We start from the raw sequence: 21,541 nt of genomic DNA, 5'->3' as shown, positions 1-21,541 counted from the left end.
TTCTATAATGGAACCTAGAAATAATGGGATATCTAATGGTGAAAATACCCCTTTAAAATATCACATTTTCCTGTGCAAAACTTTTCATAAATTCCATAGGAATATTCCTTATTTATTAGACTCTAAAATATTCCAAAGACTTGTGCATCTGGTGCTCGGCTCCGCAGCAATTGACTTTCATTTGCACATCCATAAATCCTGCCCCCATCGCTCGCTCCAAATGATATATTTCATCATAAATCTGTGGCAATATATTTAATTAGACTAATTACTTAAATTTTATGCACAGCAGACTCGTAAAAAAACAAAACACACAAGCAAAAAAGGCACCCAAAAAAATCACAAAAATAATCAAAATAATTAAATGAAATTCTCACCTCATTTTCATGCCTCAAAAAAATGGCGCCTGGAATTACGAACTGTGGCTCCACCGCCCACTGTCCATACAGTGTCTCCACTGTATTTGTATCTGTATCTCTGTATCTGCTCTAATTCCAACCAATGGAATATTTTTTGTGTTTAAATTTCTAATTTGTGTCTCTGTCCCGGACTGGCACAAACCCCCTCCGACTGATGCTGCTGTTGACTGCAACAATTTACGGCAAGATGCCAAGATCATAAAGCATATTATGATGCTCATAAATTAAATGAAATAAAATCTATAGAAATATTCCCAAAATTTATTTATGAAAAGAATACGAAATGGAAGTAAATAAAATTCAAAACTTTTTTGACAATTTACAAGATGTGAAATTTAAGCATTATCAAAACGGTCACAGCACATATAAAAATCCCCTCCAAAATATATATATGAATGTACATATATTTTTTGTTGTCTATATAAATTTATTCACACCTCGACTCCCGCCGGGGACGCCCACTTGGGGCCATTGGTTTATAGCTCTCACCTCGTCTCCATAGACGACAAACAAAATGAAGTTGTTTTTTTCGCTTCTTGCGTAATGCGCAGCAGCAGCAGCAGCAGTCCGACAGTCAAGTGTTTTCCAATCGTCAATCCACTTGGAAGAAAGGGAGCTCCAAAGCCACACGATTGGTGGCTGACTGGCTGGCAATTGAAAACAAAACAATTTCTATGTTTCTGTATTTCCGAAGGCAATCCAAAGTCTTGCCAATAGAAAGATAGATGGAAAAACAATAAAAGCTGCAGAGAACTGATGAATACTCTAGAGTCACATTTTTCTATGATAAATGTGGGGAGTAAAGGACTGATCATGGATCACTAGTCGGAAAAGTAAATAAATTGGTGATTACAGATTTTTTACTTTGATTGGGAATATCTTTGGTAGCTGGCAAATTATTTGATATAAATACGAGGTATGATTCTAATATTGATTATAATATCTATGATTTATGTAAAAATAAAATAATTAAAGTAAATAATAAAATCAAATAATAACAGTTCCAAAGAGAGGAACAAATAAAATGATTTAATTAAAGTGGAAAATGGAAAGGAAAAAATATTAAAAGTATAAAATGAATTAATTATATTAAATAAAAACAGACGGAAAAAAAATATATAAGACATTAATAAAATGAAATAAAAATAAGTTAACGAGTAAATTTACCATTAAAGAAAACCTTAAGAGTTGCCTTTTGTGACCCCAAAATGAATGCCCTTTCCTTTCTCTGCTGTCCTTACAAACATAATCCACAAGCGAAAATACCCACTCTACCAAGAGTATCCATAAAAAGCCATACAATATTAAAAAGTATCTTACACATGCGAGTATATAGGAGCTAGGCGCAAGAGTGAGAGCTAGAGCTATGGCTATACCTAGAGCAAGAGAGACAGCGAGCCACAGAGCTAGCGAAACAAACAAGTTGCAATGCTGCCACAGTCAATACGCTTTTAATTACAACCTACGCTACGCGAGCCACAATCACCCCTGCCCCTGCCCCTGTCCCTGCTGGGGCTGTAGCTCAAAAGTTGCCCTAACAAAACACAAAAACTTTTCACCATTTATGGCAACAGACACGGACCTTGGCTAAAAGACAGAGACACACAGAGAGAGGGAGAGAAAGAGACACAGACAGAGTGGAACTCTGGTTTGGCATTGATGCGCCCCTCTCGAATGTTGTGTTTGTGTTTTTTGTTGTTTTTTTGTTGTTTTATGTTGTATCTGTGTATCTGTGGCTAGGCGCGTGCCATGTGTCATCTGACTTGCGACTTGCGACTATCTAACGCCTCTGCCTCATCAACGGAGGCAACAGGCAAACAGTCGTCTGCGGTCTGGGTCTGGTCTCTCCCCATTGACCCACGCATTGACTCTGGCAACGTTCTCAATGAGATAACAACACACACGGCCCGAGGAAACCCACACACCAAACTACAGCACACACGCAGATACAATTGGCATATAGACAGATATAGATATCAATACATTAATGGATATTCATATAGATCTAAGGCCACTCTAGACAACAGAACAAAGTAGGAGAAAATTGGGATTTCGATTTAGATTTTTGGCAACAAAAGCTATCTGTAAAGGTGCAACTTTAGGCATAGGGAAATAGCTCCACAGTACTGCTCACAAAAATGTACATTTACTCCATTAGAAACTCAATTTTATGCCATCATAGAACCTTCTTTTTTTTCTTCCATTAATTTGCAACTGCAACAAAAAGCAGCAGCAGCAAATGTACTCAAATTGAATGCCCTGCCTTTTGGGTGTGCTGCTGCCAAATTGAGGAAGAGGTGCAGTTACAGCATCAATCAGAGACAGCTACCAGTCATCACCTGTGGCTGTTAAGTCCACCCTCAATCGACGCGTTCCAATCCAATCCCCCATTCATGTCCATCTTTGGCTGAAAACAGCAATCAAGCAGGCAGTCAGGCAGGCAGCCAGTCAGAGCCAATAATTTATATATTGGCCCCCACCACCACCGCCGCAGAGCTACAAAAATGTATTTATAAAATTGTTTTCAACTATTTTCGTGGGTGTTTCGTCAGGGGCTGGGCCACCTCAAACCTCAAACATCAACCGGCTCTCCTCTCTCTCACACATCGGAACACAACAGAAAAGAACAGAACAGAATCGTTGATGAAAATCGTTACGCGAATGTGGCTATTAATAGGGTAATGAGTTTTCCTTTTCCTTGGGTCGTCTACAGGTGGCTTTCCCTCTCTCTCGCGATCGCACCTTAAGCCCTTGGTATTCGACTCATTATCGAGTATATTTTGGCATCATGTGAGGGCTAAAAATAAATATATAAAAGTTTACTCTTTTCCTTTTTTGTTTGGCTAAAACTTTCACGAAAATGAGGCAAAGTTCTATTTTTTGGCTGTAGCTGTAGCTGTATCTGTATCTGTGGCGGAGGTATCTTCTGGCTACCTCTGACGTTGTCAGAGAAAACGTTTCCCAGGTGTTTATTTTTAGGTCATGGCGTGTGCTGCTGCTGCTGCTGCTGCTGCTGCTGCTCACCCCAAAAACTGTGTCTGGGTTATGTATCTTTGTATCCGTAGCCGGTATGGCGATCATCTGACCGATGAACTACGCGTGCCGCATGCCTCATGCCCCAAATGGCGTACACCCCTTCCATTTCCTTTATTTCTGACTTGGTTTTCACACATTTTTCGTTTGTTTATCTGTAAGATACAGTGCGGAATGCACGATTAGCGTGTGCAACCTTGTCCTTAACCTCATGAACAACTACTGTCTGTCTGGTCTGCCTGTCTGTGCGCCCGAATAATAAACATATGAAGTCGAAATTCCAACAAAAGTCCGGAAAAATACTCGCCACTGAAATGCTGTCAAAATGCAGTTTTTGGTTGAAAAATTGGCAGTTAGACAAATGAAAATGCGGTTGCAACACACAAGGAAGACATATTTTGGTTCGTTTAAAAGCATATTTTCGGTACACTAAATTATGAGTGCGAAAAATTATGATCCACAAAGAAGATCATAAAAGAGGCAGGCAAAAGCTGCAGGTTGTTAAAAAGATTTGACTGATCTTTATGAGTAAGCGTACTTGAAGTGTACATTTGAAAGAAAATATTAAAGGATTATGGCCCAAGACAGCATTACAATTTGTAAAAATTAAAAGTTTGCTTATATGGGGCAGAAACTTATGTTTAAAGATGTATTATTATAATATTATTGGGTCTAAAACATATAGAACTAATCATTAATAATACTAATTTGAGACTTAAATACAAGCCATCCCAAGATCTTCCCATTGCATAAAATAATTTTGGCTTAAATTAACAGGTTTGAGAAGTAGCAAAATCAATAAATTTCAAACTAAATGAACCACAACATCGAATAGTATTCAAGACCCTTTAAGACCCTTTTCTTCAGTCAACCTGCTCTTCAATTTTGTATTCTTGTGTGAATTTTGTAGAATAAATTCCCACGAAACTCATTCAGTGGAACATTGACTGAATCACACATCTCTAGACCCCTCAAGTTCCAAGATTTTGTTGGTATAAATAAAATATCTCAAGCGGAAATACAATTTGAACATTGTTTAACATTTTTCGAGAGACATTTAACTCAAAAACTCAACACAAATTTAGGCCTTGTCTTTATGTGGCTCATCTGAAAGACAAATCCCAACCAAAAAATGAACTCAAATGGTTTGGAGCCATATTAATCCATGAAAACTATAAGCAATTGTCCACAAATCCCTTAATTCACCTCAAAAATCATCAGCAAATGAAACACAAAACAACTCAAATAACATAAAGCTGGGCAAAGCATCCGAAGGATACTCAATTAGCAGAATTAGACTACAATTAGCCACAATAAAGGCCAACCTAGACAACCCTTGAACTGAAAGTTAAACAAAACTAACACCAAGCCACTCAATTAACAGGGAATTTCCTAAACAATTGTCTCCTTCACACATCAAGGAGTTCTCGAGTGTCTGTGTGGGTCAGCATTTGGTCGAAACCAATCCTACCCTACCCTAACCCGACCGCTCGTGTGTGCGCCAAAAACTATTCCCCGGGTATACGTATTTATATATCGACCTGCAGACCTCTAGACAGGCTGCTGTTGCTCCCTACGAAAAGGCTGCTCGCTGTCCATAAATGGTCAAGTGAATCACTATTGTTTAAATATCCGTGGCCTCTGTCTGGGGCCGGCCGGCCCCATGCAGAAAACACAATTCGCCAATAGATTTCTCACATATTTTGTTTAGTTTTTTGGGTGTTTACGTCGATGCAGAAATTGCTGCCATGTCTAATGGGCCGCGCACTGATGACGTATTTTGGGAAATCATAACATTTGCCAGCCGCCAAAAAATACACACACACTTCCCTCTCTGTGTGTGTGTTTGTGTGTGTGTGTGTGGGGGGTACCTGTTGTTTTATTTTTACCTCAAAAACCAAGCGCAAGAGAGAGATGGATACAAAGAGAGGGAGCGCGCAAGCCAGTGCTGGTTTTTCGAACTCGAAAATTCACCACGATGTTCCCCACTCACAAAAATAGAGAGCAAGTGCAAAAGAGAGTGCGAGAGAGAGAGGGAGAGAGCCGCAGCGGGCCTGGCAAACTGTTGATTGGCTGTTCTGCGCCTGCGCAATGAAAAATGGCTGCAACAAAAGGGAGGCAACCAGACCTACGATTGGATCCGCACCGAAAACCGGCCGGCTATACGGGAGCTCCACATTGTGTATATGTATTACAGTGACGTCGGTCGAGCGGTTTCCCCACCACAGCTGCTGCCGCTGCTGCTGCCGCTGCTGCGGGCTCTCTTTCTCTCTTGTTTCGAATTCGATTTTATTTTGTGGGGCGCGTGCCGCTGCGGCCGGCCGCCAGTAGGGGCACCATACACGTACGTTGTTTGTTGAGTTTTTCATTCATAAAAACCGAAAGAGGGCTCATCTCGTGCCTCAGTTGTGTTCGAACAAGCAAACGCGACGGTTGGGAATACCAAAAAAAAAAAAAAACAAAGCATCAGCAAAAAGCATAAAAGCTACAGCAAAGCCCCAAGAAATTTCCAAACATCAAGAAAACTCCAACGGGAAATCATATCTAAAAAATAAAAACATAAAGCCACAAATAAAAACCAAATAAAAATAAAATACATAATAAAAATCATTGTGAAGTGAATGAAAATAAAGTGTGTCTCCCCCTCACAAAAGAGAGAGAAAATTGTCGGTATAAAAAGTAAAAGTGAAAGGATAATTTCCATGAATGAAAATATGTTTAGACGTGAAATATTTTATTGATTTCTTGGCCGCCTCCTCGTGTGTCGTGTGAGAGCCTAGAGAGAACCTTTTTGGCAAACGTGAACCACACAATAGCCGACCAAATAAAAGAAAAGCAACAACAAGAAAAGCTGTAGAAAAGCCGCTTGTCAAGAGGGCAAGAAGCGCAAAAGCCAAAGGCAAATAAAAACCCTTTGAATTCTTCTGCAAGTGCCATTGCGATCCAGGTGGGTTCTCATCATCATCCATTTCTTCAAGTGTACATCTTTTGGTGGAACAATATTTTCGTGTCGTGTGTCAAGTTTTGGGCTTTTCCTTTGTGATTTTCCACTGAGTTATGAGACAACAAATTTAAATTTATATAAACTGGAAGGCAACATCAATTTCCACTGTGATTTGCGAGCGAAAATGTTTGTGTGTTTTATGGGAACGTTTTATGTTTCGTATATCTGATTGTAATAATTTCTGTGTGAATGATGTTTGCTGTAGAGTCAAAAATATTCAGAATGGAATCATTTTTGGTGGCATGATTGTTTTTAGAGGGAACATTTTGGAGATTTATAATTTTTCGCAGCGTGAAAAGTGATTCTAAAACAAATATATTTGTGTTTGAATGTTTTATTGGCCCGAAAAGTGGAAGTATTTAAATGAATTTATCTGTGACTATAGAGAGTTTGTCTCTGATTGTGCTTTTGATTTATTTTACTTTGCAAAACTATCAAAAAATTGAAAGATTTTTAAGTTTGGTTGCCTAAAGTAACAATTTTCGAACTTAAATATTTCTGGAGCACTTCCATTAATATAAACAATTTAATTTTACCTTTTTAAAATATTTACAAGCTTTTTCAAGTATATTTCTACAACGTCGTATGATATTTTGCATAGGCTTTTAGCCGCCATAGCGTTCCGTTCCTCTGCTCTTCCTCACTTCTGGTTTTTCGTTAATCCCATTCTGTTTTTATTTCTCGCTTAGATTTTTGTGGTTGAAAGATATAAAAATTCATTTAACGCATAATAAAAATATCTGCACGTTATTGCAGAGAGTGCACCTGAAGAGGCAACCAACGACAGACGACAGACAGCTTTATGGCCTGAAACATTGTATCTAAGTGCAGTGCTCGGTGTATCTGTGTGTGCAGAATTTTTGTAATTAAATTATTGTCCTACACTTGGCGCTCAATTAAAGACGGAGCATATCTCTGGCCGCTCATTTCAGCTGCTTTTACAATTTAATGGCAAATAATGCAGCGTTCCGTGGCGCGTATTCACATTTGTTTCTTTTACATCTGCATCTTTTATATTTGTTCGCCCCTCCCGTTTGTTTCGGCGCTTTGCCGCTCAAGCAACTAATGGATTTCCGACTCCTTCTGCTGTTTGGAAAATGGAAAAACAATTAGCTAAATGATTTACATGCCACCTCTGCCCGAAAACCCATAGCCGACCGATAAAGGAAGAAATCATTTTTCTCACAATTTTTGACGTTAGTCTTTTACCGCAATATTTAACAAAATAATTATGAGATGAAAACGAAAAGTGCCGACACATCAGAGTGTGTCGGGGCACCCAAAGTTCATTTAACACTTGCTGCTGGTGCCGCCGCCGCAGGTTGTGCCAAATGGCACTTTGACATCCCCATACCCCAGTCAGGGCTGCCACCATCACAGCCCCTTTCCGACCAAATGGAAATCTCCCCCTGCTCCGCTCTTTAACGCAACTAAGTGGCCAGGCTTTAAGCTTTGGGCCGTCGGGAGTTTCGGCTGCCAAGTCAAACAGAGGAACATTTTTTATTTAAGTGCCCACTAAAAATGATTTTCAACAACCAAGCGACATAACTTTATAAAAATATACATGGAATCCCTCAAGGTAGTGCGATTTTGCGAGGGTTTTTGAGAGTAGAAGTGCTTTAGCAGAGAAGTGAATCAGTTTTAAAGCTAATTCTGCAAAGATAACTTTTACTTATGCTCCAAAAAATGCTCCATAAAGTATAATTATCTGAATCACTAAGAATTGTTAATACCTTCGTGGAAATAACTAAGCAAAAATCAATTAAAAAACATTTCTTAATGTAGAAAACTTTGTTGTTGCCAAAGATATGCAAAAAAAACTCCAGAAAATATTAAAAATGCATTCATTTTTATACATTCCAAGCCTCTCGCTTGTCTTTCAGTGTATCTACCGCTTCGGTGCTCTATCGCTTTCCATAAATACTCTTCATCTGTTGGTTTTTCGTGTCTGGTGCCTGCGGCTGTTTATTTTCATTAATTGTTCTCATGAGGAAAACAGCAACAAGCGACGAGCCCGAACCCGTAGTCGCCGCCGCTGCCGCCGCCAAACCAGAGCTGTTTTTGTTGTTGGCATCAAAAGTGTGACAAAGTGTTACGCATGCAAAAGATACATTTTCATCTTGTTGTAGTTGTAGTTGTTGTTGTTGTTGTCCATGTTAACTTGTTGGACTCGCAGTAGGAGCTGGGGCAGATGCATGAGGGGCTATCCCGCTGTGTGAATGATGGACTTTGTTACCGCCTCCTCAACTTCTCCTCAGCCTGCTCCTTGGCTCCATTCCATCATCGTATTATTTTTTTCGTGTCGCATGCAACTTGCATGTTTTCTATCTATGTATCTGCAAGATACTTTTACTCCACAGCTACACATACAATTTGCCTAATGATCTTTTCGCTCAAAGTTTCTCAAATTTCTTCTTTTTTTCCTTACTTTTTTTGTGTAATTTTTATTATTTTATTATTTAGTTAAGGTATTCTCAAGGTTGCCAAAAATCCACCAAATATGGCCATATGGCCATTGCATTAGCTAACAACAGCAACAGCGAAAAAATTGTCTGTAGTTTATTTTTGGAGCCGTTAAGTAGCCAAAGGTCGCGACGCGTCTTTAATCCTCCAACGAAAACACAACAGCAGCTTTTCAGTTTTGGTAAGAGGAGATCTCTGGGTCAAAGAGCTGCTGGTGGCCTCACAGCTAGCTGCTGCCCCTTCGCTGTGATTTGCTTTTCCTCTCCGCAGATCTCCCACCTCCTCTCTCATTTGCCAAAGCAAACAAATTGGCGCCCCATCTATCGAATTGTTAACACTCTCAACACCGGACCCACTTCGTACCATAGAACCCCGAGATATATTTCTGGCCACAAGAGTCTGGCCGTACGTGCCAACCGGTTCCGCAGAAACTTAATTAAAATAATATCAACATAACTATTTTTTCTCCTTGGTGAGGTTCTGTGTGTGTTTTTTTTTACTTCTTCCTCAACGCAGCCGTTAAATGTATCCACACATCCATCTATATCTTGTTCCCTCTCGTGTGTCGCTGCCAATATTCATTCATGGGCAAAAGATCTTGACGTTCTACTACACAAAAATAAAGAAAAATGCTATGCAAAAATATGCAGAGTGAAAGAAAAGACACGACAGAGCGGGGCTCTAGCGAACGGAGAGAGAGAGAGCCACACCACACAAGATTTACAATATACATAAACGCAGAGACGGATTCAGATTGAGACAGTGGCAAGTGGCTAAGGGGGAAAGCGGCAGCTAGATTTGAGAGCAAGATCCGCAACATAAAACATAATGATCAGCGGCGGCAAAGATCGCAAAGAGTTGCAGGGGGCTGGGAGCTCGATTTCAATTGAGGAAAGTTCCATAAGCGATGCATGTTCTCAATGAAAATGATCCTAGTCATAGAAACCTCTTCTTCCTGTACATATTTGCCTCCAAACTGCACTCCAAATCCCAAACTCCCTTGTCCCTTATAGCCAATTGCCACTGTGGATCCACATCTACACAGCTTTTGGGTTAAATGTATTTTTTTTTTGTGTCTGTTCATTTCATTTAAGGGAGTGTCAATTGTTAGCCAAGTTATTAAGCGGCCCAGAGGCTCAGAGAGTTTCGACCAAGACAAAGACCAAGACCACGACCAGCGGACCAGTGGACCAGCGACAGAATCAGAAGAAAAACCCAGAAACCAGCAGGAGAAGTGGAGATGTAGATGGGAGAGTATAGAGAATCGCTCAACCAGTTTCAGTGTGTCTCCCTCGTTTTTTGTCAGAGGTTGCGGAGGTTTTTTGTGGTTGTTGTTGCTGGATGGATGCAGATGATTCATGTGGCAGAGGCATACACAGATACAAATCTTTGATCGACTGTAAAAATTATTGACTCCAGCGCATAATTTTATGAATGAACTCGAGAGGCACACAAAAGCTGGGGCAGGGAGACGGGCAGCAGACGGGGGTGATGGGCAGACAACGGGGCACAGCACGCGCTGGGCTTAACACAAATGTATCTACGGTGTACGAGTATCTGTATCTGTGTGTGCCTGCCTTGTGGGTTATGTAGCTTGAATCTGTGTCTCTCGCTTTTGCTTTTTGTTGTTGTTTTTTGAATGTAATTTCACTCGCTCTGCCCGCTGTGTGTCTCGAGTGCACTCCTCTGCCATGGAAATTATGCGTGAAATCAAAATGTAAATAAAAAAGCAAAAGTGCCAAAAGCTTTAGAGGATGCCACATACCCTGTAGATGCTAAAACAAGGCGATTTGATGGCAGCACAAGAGCTGGAGCTTGACATTTCCTTATGTATCTCGCGCGTCTTGCAGCGGCACTCCTCAGTTGTTTGGCCAAAGGGTAACTCCCTGGTCGTGTGGTTTTCTGCTCTTGCATCTTCTTGTTGTTTTTTGTACATCTGTCGGATACGCTGTGGCACGGTAGTTATTTTGGCGCATAGCTGCCTGTCAACACGAGTGCACTTGTAATGCAAATCAACGCGGTCAAGCCTTCGCCTTTTGCCTTCGCCAAACAACACTCGAGCGGCATGAAGCCGATGGAGCGATGAAGCCATGACGCCACAATCTCTTGCGGTAGGAGTTGATCCATAGACAGAGATCTCTATATAGAGAAACTCGTTGGATCACACAGAGATCTCACCAATTGCTATTTTTGTGGCTAGTTTATCTGTGATAAACATCCATAAGATACAACAATTATAAGCAAAGTTTATGTAGATATTTTTATAAGAAAAATGATCGGCCTCTCTAATTAAGTTGGAGTTTTTGGTGAAGACACAGACTCTTGCATAAGCTCGGGTGGGGGTGGGAGATATTGCATAAGGTCAGATACGCAGCGAGTGTGACCCATAGATGGCGACCCACTTTTGCCCCGAGAGAGAGAGAGAGAGAGAGGCGGAGGCACCGTGTCTTTATGTGTGTGGGAAAGCTACAACTGTTCTACTTCTCAGGCAGGGGCACAAGTGCTTAATCGATTTTAATTTAATTGTTTTTTGGACCGTGGGTGACAGTTTTTTCAAGACTAATTGTTAAATAATGTCTGGAGACGAGTCTCCGTGACACATTCTCTCCGTGACTCTGTCGATCGCTTCTTTATGGCTTGCTTATGTAATTGAACAGCTGTCATGGCAAATCAATTGAAAGAAAAACCAATACACATTATGATTACCCCACAACTAATGGCTTTCCTTTTATCTCTTTTATTTTTTTGCAGGCGGCGTAGCCCCTGGAACTCCATCAGCGGCCATGATCATGGAAGGGCTTGAAACCCTGGTGGCGCCAACCCATCACGCATTCCTGCTCACCGAATCGGCCGCTGCGGCCCATTTTAATGTCTTGAGCTTTGACACGTGCCTCTTCAAGACGAGCACCGCCGCCCAGAGTAGCAGTCCATCGGGTGGTGCCACCACCACCGCAGCTGCCTCATATCTGAGTCCTGCACAATTTGGACAGAGTTCGGCTGCAGCATCCACATCATCGTCATCGTCCTCATCGCTGTTGCAGCACTATACCACAGCATCGGCGGCGGCTGCTGCAGCTGCAGCTGCCCATCACCATCATCATCATCAGCAGCAGCATCAACAGCAGCAGCAACAGCATCATCATTCACAGAACAACCACAACAGCAGTCCCAGTAATTCCGTACTACGGGCTCGCAATCAAACAGCCACACCCACACAGGGCGGCAGTCCCAGCAACGTGGCCGTGCAACCCAGTGCCACAGCCAGCAGTGGACGCAACTCGGCCTCGCATCTGAGTCTCCTCAATACCAGCCAACACGGCGGCAGTCCTGTCACAGATTCCACCGAGCATACGGAGGGACATAAGCATCTGATCGAGGCACTGCCCGGAGATCTAAATACCCCAGTGACCACATCCAGCGATATACCCTCGTTCTTTGGGCCATCCACAGTCGTGGAGCCACCTCCAATAACTGGTAAGTGTTGCAATATATCTAAGCCTGAGGTATTTCGAAAATTTAGAGTCTTTCAAGACTTGGTTTAGAAAGAAATTAGAGATGGAAATTGTATCTTTCTTAAGAGAAGTAACTATCATCAGGTTAAGGCCAAGGAACCACTCAAAAACGTTTCTATTTATCCCCATTTCTGGCGCTTCTAAGCGAACCGATGTGCACTGCTGTACGTTATCCATCCAGCCAGGGAATGTTTAGGAATTTTTCTAATTAAATAGCAAACGTAACTTTATTTAGAGTCTCCCAAACTACTTTTATTCCGAGAGTCTCAATAGTTCAAAGATTCCTCCTGCTTAGCTTAACTTTCACCCATAAAATATGATAAACAGATATTACCTATAGCCTCCTATATATGTATATAGCATAATCAGTAGGCATAAATCTTCTAGGAAAAAAACCCTCGAAAACATTTATAGACCTTCCTGCTGCTGCTGCTGCTGCTGCTGTTTGGGTGAAACTCTCTTTTTGTTTCGCCTTGAAGTTCGTTTCTTTATCTGCCTGCTAATGGATGCTGCTGCAGCTGCTGCCACATGTGGCAGTGGCAAAGCCAGTTGCAGTTGCAGTTGGGAGTCTAGAGTCCACAACTAATCCGTTGTCAGTCTTAAGTCTCAACATAAATCAGCCTCAAATGGAAGTATGCGAAAAAACAAAAAAATTGTCGTATCTTTTGGCTTTAATTCTCTCCAAAACATATCTGCATACTTCTCTCTCTTTCTCTTAGCTTTTCCCTTCCTTCCACTTGGATTTCCTCGCCCCGCCAAAACAAGTTCAAAATCTAAAGCAAACATTTCAAAATTTCAGTCAAGTACCAATTTTCGAAATATTTTTTTTTCGTATTTTTTCTCATTTATTTGATTTATTTATTTGCTCATTTTTTTGTTGTAGACTGTTTTTTTTTGTGTTAATAATTTTGTTGTTATTATTAAATTATGGGGCATGTTAAGAGGTCTCCAGTCTCCAAGAGTCTTATACATCGTTTCTTTCCATTTTGATTACGCTGCCATAAATATAAATTAATAAAAATGTTGACATCCCAAATGGCTATATCTCTATATAGACTATAGAAAATTTATATCACAAATATCTTTAGATACCCTTTCCCATGTATTAAGGATATTATCGGATTGAGAAGATGTTTGCAAGGGCGAAAAAAAATATACAAAAAATATATAAAAATATGAAAAAAATTAATTAAAAACAATTGTAGTTAGGGCAACTTTTAATACGCTTTTTTTTCAAATATATCTCCATACTTTTTAGTGTATTCAAAAAATGCATACCCTGTCAAAAAGTAGCTAATTCCTTTCTCTTTTCCATTTTATATTTTATCTCATTTTTTGCACTTTTTATTGCATTTTTGTTGTTACTGCCATTCTCATCGCTCAGATATTTCTTATAGATGGGACTGCATACTTTTAATTAATCTCTAGAACAACAACAACTGAGAACGGCAATAGCAACAATAGCAGCGCATGTATTAAACATTTCCGTTCAGTGTCAATGTTTCGAGAGCAATTTTCTCACTCGGGGAACGACTCAAGATACGCGGGATATCGCCACACATGCGACTATACATTTGTATATATCTTTCCAGAGACATATGTCGCTGCATTTCTAATTGAATTAAGGCAAAGCAAATAAACTATACTAGATTTGCTGCTGCTATCAAAAACAATTGGGTTTAATTGTTCTTTCTTTCCTTGGTTGTGTCTGCTGAAGATACATTCTTTGCTAGACAGATTTACTCTGCAGATACAATTTTTTTATGTCAGATTTACTTTTCTAGACAGATTATTTTCAAGTAAACATTTTTCTAGTTAGATTTACTCCGATGCTGCATTTTTGTAGCATTATTTTCTGCACAGAAACATTTTTCTGATAGATTTTTTCGACACAAATTTACTTTTAAGACACATTTTTCCATACAGATTTTCTTGCATCAATTGAAAATGCATAAAATCTCATATATCTTTCTTGTGTTTTCCAAATAAAATAAGTTTTAAAGACAGAAGCCAAAAAAATGTCACTCATAAATTCTATTCCCCCCGCCAAAAATAAACCCACGCACAAAAAAAATCGCTGACCAAAGCCAAATCGAAAAATAAAGAAACAAATAAAACACACACAAAAAAAAAAGATACAGAAAGAGACACAAAAGCACAGAAATCATAGACATGGTTGAATTTTCAAATGAAAATCCATTAAAACAATTTGCATGACAATGACAGAGCGGCTTTTAATCGCCAAAATTGGCAAAGAGATTTGGACTTAAAACAGAAGAGGGGCATTAGTTAGTCATGTGTACAGATTTATTTCTCTCTGTAGAGATATGTGGCAGCTAAAGACAGAGTGAGAGAGAGATGTGGGGGAAAGTCTGGCTCCAGAAATCTTTCTTTCTTCTTTTTGGAGGGACAATAATAATTTGCTCTGACAGCATTAATGAGGCTTGCAATATATGTTGTTCTAGTCGTAAGAACAATAGAATTTGCTATCGCTAAAAATTCTGTGAATTCAAGCACATACAGTGCCCCCAAGCCACATGCCTCATGCCCCTCTGTTCCCTTTGACTCCAACCAGATTGATGTCGCTGCACATTAGGCGCACTGCGCACTGCAACTCAATCAATATCCAGGCTAAAGCCACACAGTCCACAGGCGGCATTAATGACAAGAATCGTGAAGCAGGAAAAAAAAAGCAGACTTCCAGCTGAACAAAAACAGAAGAAGAAAAAAAAACGATACTCTGCTGGGCAGCCGCGTAATTAGTCTTCTCGCCCGACACTTTTGCCTTGCCCCAAGTGCAACATTTTCTGTGTCTCTCTCTTTGGCTTCTTCTTGTGGCCAAGTGGCTGCTGCTGCTGCTGCACGATGAGCGATGATGCCGACCTCCCGTGTTGTTCGATTTCCGCGAAATCAAAGCGCAGCCCAGCTGCAAGTATTCCCCGGGTATTCCAGTAGCCCCCCCAATGCAAAGCCAATGCCAATGCCATTGCCATTCAAGCGAACTGTGATTGATATCGTACCCATGCAACCCAACAGCAGCAGCGAAAACAGTGGCAGGAACGGGGCAGGGGTAATGGTAAGAGGAGTAGCCAATCCATCCAAAAAGATTGTCAAAGGAAGCGATTTTCTTGAAAATATAACTTAAAGATTTGCAGGGCTGTCACAAAAATTATAGCCAAACATTTAAATATAATTTTCTCTACAAAAAATAACTGACAACTAATTACAAAATTATATTTTCTATCTATTTTAGGCTCTATTGCATCGGAGGATCTCTCCCTGGAACCACAAGTGGCTGTATCGGTGGGGAGCCCCGTTTTATCATCCGTTTGTAGCCCGTTGAAGGAGGAGCGTAGCACGCCGCCAGCATTGACGATCGTTAAGGAAGAATCAAGTAATAATAGTTGTAATATGTATCCACAACACAACAACAACAACACATCATCCGCTACAACTACAACAACAACAAAACAGACAACAAGTAGCGAAAACAACAACAGCCACACAACAACAGAGAGCGTTGGTTCGCCTTTAAACACTCAACAACACCAACAACAACAGCTGCATCATAGCAACAACAACTCTCACCAACAACAACAACAACAGCCACAACACAGCAGCTCCCCGCCGCAGCATCAGCAACATCAATTCCAACAACACCAAATATTACACCAACAACAAAATCAACAACAACAACAATTGCCACATCATCATCACCACCACCATCATCATCACCATCACAATAGTCATCTGCAACAGCAGCAACAACAACAGCAACAAACTCAACAGCAACACCAACAAACTCAACAACAACTCCAACAGCAACACCAACATCAAAATCAACAACAACTGCATCACCAACAACAACAACAGCAACTCCAACAACACCAACACTTTCAACAACAAGTACAACAACAACAAAGTGGCAAAATCTCATATCGCGGAATTTTCACCACAACAGGAAACGCCATGAATGCCGCAGCAGCAGCCGCAGCTGCCCAACAGCAGCAGCAACAACAGCTTCCCTCCCCCCAGATGAGTGTCCTACCCGGACAGATGTCGCCACCATCCAATAGTTTGGGCAACAGTTGGGGCCTGCCCTCCCCGGACAAGTCGCTCTTCCAGCCACCGATGTTCGCACACTATGCCACCATGCAACAGCAACAACAGCAGCTGCAGCAACAGAACCAGCAGCAACAATCCGCTGGTGCCACACCTTCGCCATACGATGATGGACGTGCAGCCACCGCAGCAGCAGCCGCACAGCATGCAGAACTCCTGGGACTATCCATGGATTGCACTCCATTGCTGTTGAAGCAACCGCCACCGACCTATGCTGGTCCCTCTGTGTCCACGGCGGGATTTGCCAGCCTGGCAGAGCTCCAGAGCAGCCACGACCAGCTGCAACAGCAGCAGCAGCAGTATGCCGTACGCTCCCAACTCTCGAGTGTCTCCGCGCCTAAATATCAATGGCTGGACTCTCCGGCGGACTATGCCCCACAGCAGCAACAGGTGCAGCAAGTGCAGCAGGTCCAACAGCAGCAACAGAATCTTGTCCTTCCGGGACCCACATCCTCGGCCAGCTCCAGCAATGCTGCTCTGGGCGTGCTCATTCCCAAACAGGAGACCTATCCGGATATGCAGCCAAATTCCAATGGAACTGGCTACTCTGCAGCCTCTGGCGGTTCATCGGCAGCTGCAGCTGCCGCCGCCGCCGCTGCAGCGGCTGCCGCTGTGCAACTGGCAGAATATAGTCCCTCCACCAGCAAGGGGCATGAGATACTGTCGCAAGTCTATCAACAGAGCACTGTGCCGCTTAAATTGGTGCCCGTCAAGCCGCGCAAGTATCCGAATCGCCCCAGCAAGACGCCCGTCCATGAGCGTCCCTATGCCTGTCCCGTGGAGAACTGCGACCGAAGGTTTTCGCGCTCGGACGAGCTTACCCGCCACATACGCATCCATACGGGACAGAAGCCCTTCCAGTGCCGCATCTGCATGAGGAGCTTCAGTCGCAGCGATCACCTCACCACCCACATCCGGACCCACACGGGGGAGAAGCCATTCAGCTGCGACATTTGTGGCAGAAAGTTTGCCCGTTCCGATGAGAAGAAGCGTCACGCCAAGGTCCATCTCAAGCAGCGCATCAAGAAGGAGTCCAAATCACGTGGCGAATCACAGCAGTCACAGCAGCAGCAGCAACAATCGCAACAGCAGCAACAATCACAGCTCCAGCAGCAACAGCAGCAGCAACAGTTGCAACAGCAGCAACATCTCCACCAGCAGCAGTATCAGCATCCGCATCATCATCTGTTGCATGCCGCCGATCTGGCGATTGTAACCTCAAGTGCGAGCATGTAGAGTCTAGAAAATTCAGCATCATCCATTGATCCCAAGCCATTGGCTGCAACTGCGGGGAATCTACAATCCCTGCAGCAGCCCAAGTTCGATCTATCATTGGCCATCGATGAGAGTGGATTCCCATTTGAGTTGACATCCGATTATGGCACCCTATCGCCACTCGCGAGTCCCTTGAAATTCAATCATCTGTGGGCCAATCATGAGTACTACAAGGATGATGCATCCACTGAGATCTGATCAATCAATCGCTGATGCTGAATAATCTTATCTAGTTGTAGTTGTAATCCAGGGGTTGTGTTAGACGGAGAAATCATTTTTCAAGACATTAAATCTTAAAGAAAAAAACCATATGCTACAGTTAAACATACGATAAAACATACGATAGATAATATATATCACACATCAATGGAAAAAACAGTTACTAACCATAAAAGAAAAAACCTAAATGAAGAGAAAATGCTGTTCAAAGTGATCGATAAATGATCTAGTTATCGAAATTACATAAAATGGTGATCGAAAACACTTTTTCGATATGGAATCTAAGGTGATCGAACATTATTTATTCGATAAATGGATGATTCAAAAGTGATCGATAACCTATCGAAAATAATCGAATGATTGAATGAACATATAAAAATAACATAAAAAAAAAATATGATGAAAAAAAATGGGAAAATATTTAACTTATGTCTCTAATACTGTGATCTCATGTGTAATAATTATTAATTTTAATTTCTTTACATAACTAAAAAAAAAAACACAAACAAACCAACACAAAATAATTTTAAAAATTATAATCGTTTCGCCTTTTGCCTTTAGCTAATGTTCATTTTTTAAAAATGCTAACACACAAACACACTAATTTATTGCATTTTATACATAATTATAAATAAATATATATCTATTATAATGATTAACTTATTGTCTTAAAGGTTTAGATTTAGGTTTTAACACACGAAAAAATAACTAAAAAAAAACACACACACAAATCTTAGCATATCATTTTGTTCCCTCTAAGCATTATAAAGTTAAAGAAATTTAAAAATAGAATCGAACATTGTTTAACAAATGAAATTTTGACATAATGTTGCCCAGTGTACTTCCTTAAAAATGATTCGAAATCAATAAAAAACAAATTCAAAAGTGAATATTTTATTTAATTGTATTATTATTTCTTTATTTATAAATGTTCAATCTACTGTAGAAAACAATTTCTTATTAGTTGTTAAATTTTTGTATCATAAGTTGAATTAATTTTTATATACGATTAGTTATAATTTTACTTTTGAAAAATATATAACAATTTTTTAAAAAACAATTAAATTTTTGAGTTTTTCTTTGCACTCCTTTGTTGAAAAGATTACAAATATTTCAGAAAACTTCATAAGTGTTAGACAATAGGAATCTTTGATAAATTTCAAGCTGAAAATAAAGCCTGGTCACGCGTTATGCAGCAGCGCCCAACGGCTACATAGCTATAGCACACACACTGTATACACATATACTTAGGATGTTAATGATCTCTTAATTTGAATGTTCAGCTTATTCTGAAATCTGAGTCGGGCGACTCACAAATTATAGCCTAACGAAACTTGAAACGAAAATGTTGAAACAAAATGGAACTCTTGTGCTAAATATAAGTTATAAGAGGAGTGCTGAAATACGAATGTAACGAATGGTTTGAAATATATATATATATTTTTTAGGCAAAAAAGATATTGAAAAATATATATTTTGCAAGGCCGCTAAGTGGAAGACACAAATTAGTAAGGAATAAGAATAGATTTTAGGTGAAGAAATAAGGTACATATATTTCTATAGATATAAGGATTTAAGGGCAGTGCCAAGATCTTGATCTATATATTTGTATTGAGAGTTTGTCATTTCTAATAGATAATAAATCCCCACAATCCCCACAAACAAATGAAAGGATATACAAAATGCCTACAAACCAAACAAATAAATGTGTGAAACATATGTGCCATTAAGAAACTACAAAAACGAAGCTTATAACAAATATTTAAACCGAAACACACACAAAAAGATTTTGAAATTTTAAACGTTGTGATTACATTCATACATACATTTATATTTGTTAATTTAGTACAGCGGTGGGCAGAAGACTTTTGCTCCCATTACTTCCCTATGCTCGAGAATTATTTTCCGAAAAGTCAACCTAAAAAGCGTGGCCTCGAGAATGAAACAGGGTCGAAATAGAATGATGAAAAGGATGAATAAAACACTCAAATGTTGGGCCCATCGCTGATTTAATGCATGGTTCAGTGTTAAAGAATATAAATCGCTTAAAAAAGAGATAGTTAGATATAGTTTCCGATTAGACGTGTATTTCAATGTGTATATACTCGTAAATGTGTATTTTACAACTCAAACAAAAAAAGAAAACGTTGCTTATGGACAGTTTTTCTTCCATATTTATAGATAAATGTAATATTCAACATTTGGGATAAATGTATTTTATTGATGCATTCATTTAGCTAGAACAACAATTATTCGCTTAGCCAAGCAGAAAAACAAAAAACACACAAACAAAATATTCGGAATGCTCAAAAAGGTGTATTTTTTGGTGTGTTACAAATTAAATAAATATATAGATAAAAGTGAATGTTTTCTTCATGTGTTTTTTAGGTGTGTGCACATTAAAAATTAACCTTAAAAATAAATAAATACATTCATTAAATATTAAGCTCCTCTCATTTTTTAAGACTGTCTTTGTGTTTAGATCGAATGTTGTTTGGATTCTATCAGTGATAGATGTAGGATCTATCTATATATCAGTTCTTTTTCTATATAATTATAAATATCTTGGAGTTAGCATAAGTTGGATATATACATACATATATACAATAATCGAATTATATAAAACACACACACACAGAGAATAATATGTGCTAAACATTTGGCAGAAAACACTTTTTGAAAGCAAATTAAATGAAACTAAATTTAAAATTTAAAAAACAAAACAAAAATCTCTTGAATTCTGTTCTTGGTGGTTCTGTGGGTTCTATTTTGCCGGTCATATAAATTAGTTTGGCATTCGTTTGAGCCATCGAAATGCAGACCCAATAAAAAGCGCAATAAAATTGAAAATAATAGCCACAGTGGCTCCAGAGCAGACGACGACGACGATGTGGACATGGACATGGACATGGACGATATATGCCAGCACTCAAAACTAATGAAATGTTCCCAAAGTCAAAAGCGATTGCAGGCGGCAGCGGCAGTTTCAGCCACCGCCAGGCGGAAAGTCGATTGACCAGAAAAGCCTCTCCTACTAGTCACAGATCTCTTCTATTTTCATTTAGGAGAGCTGCTGCTCTGCTGCTCACCTGCTGCTGCTGCTCTGGCACTGGGCTGCCAGCAGCGACAGGCGCATGTCGGGGCCTTAAAAAAATCTTCACATTTTTTTTCGCGTTCACTAAAAGACGAGCAGCCAATGTCTCGGGGAAGCGCGAGCGGCCAAAGTTATGAGCGCAATTCTATCGTAAAAATGCAAAAAGGAAAAGGACAAATCATGTTCAAAGAATGTAGAATGAGAAATGCTCTGATTTCAGCTGATGCTTCGGTTTCCCTTCTTCCATTAATGCTCGACTCGAGTCGCACAAGCGAAGGCGGCGAGAATAAAGATAAAATAAAAAGAATAAGCATAAAGCCTGCCTATCGCTCCTTTTTAACACTTAAAATTCGGTTCTCTCTCTATCAAAACTCTTTTCCATTTTCAAACCCAAAGACTC

At 40.1% G+C, this 21,541-nt stretch overlaps 1 protein-coding gene across 5 annotated transcripts in view; it reads left to right on the top strand.

Annotated features, from left to right (window-relative positions):
• The window catches only part of LOC117897003 (alpha-protein kinase 1), a 47,179-nt gene extending 28,638 nt beyond the window's left edge, over positions 1-18,541 (top strand). For 2 of the 5 annotated variants that reach the window (XM_034805564.1, XM_034805565.1), the window contains 2 exons: positions 11,671-12,393; positions 15,685-18,541. In XM_034805564.1, coding sequence (XP_034661455.1) covers positions 11,671-12,393; positions 15,685-17,789 — 2,828 coding nt within the window. In that variant the 3' untranslated portion in view covers positions 17,790-18,541. Of the gene's footprint in view, positions 1-5,842; positions 6,400-11,670; positions 12,394-15,684 lie in introns of those variants that run through there. The other 3 variants (XM_034805566.1, XM_034805567.1, XM_034805568.1) reach the window with 3 other exon arrangements.
• Positions 18,542-21,541: the final 3,000 nt, after the last annotated feature.

This window comes from Drosophila subobscura, chromosome O, assembly GCF_008121235.1.
Source record: "Drosophila subobscura isolate 14011-0131.10 chromosome O, UCBerk_Dsub_1.0, whole genome shotgun sequence".
Classification (NCBI taxonomy): Eukaryota; Metazoa; Arthropoda; class Insecta; order Diptera; family Drosophilidae; genus Drosophila; species Drosophila subobscura.
The sequence above is the reverse complement of the archived record's forward strand: the minus strand, read 5'-3'. Positions and strand labels throughout refer to the sequence as shown.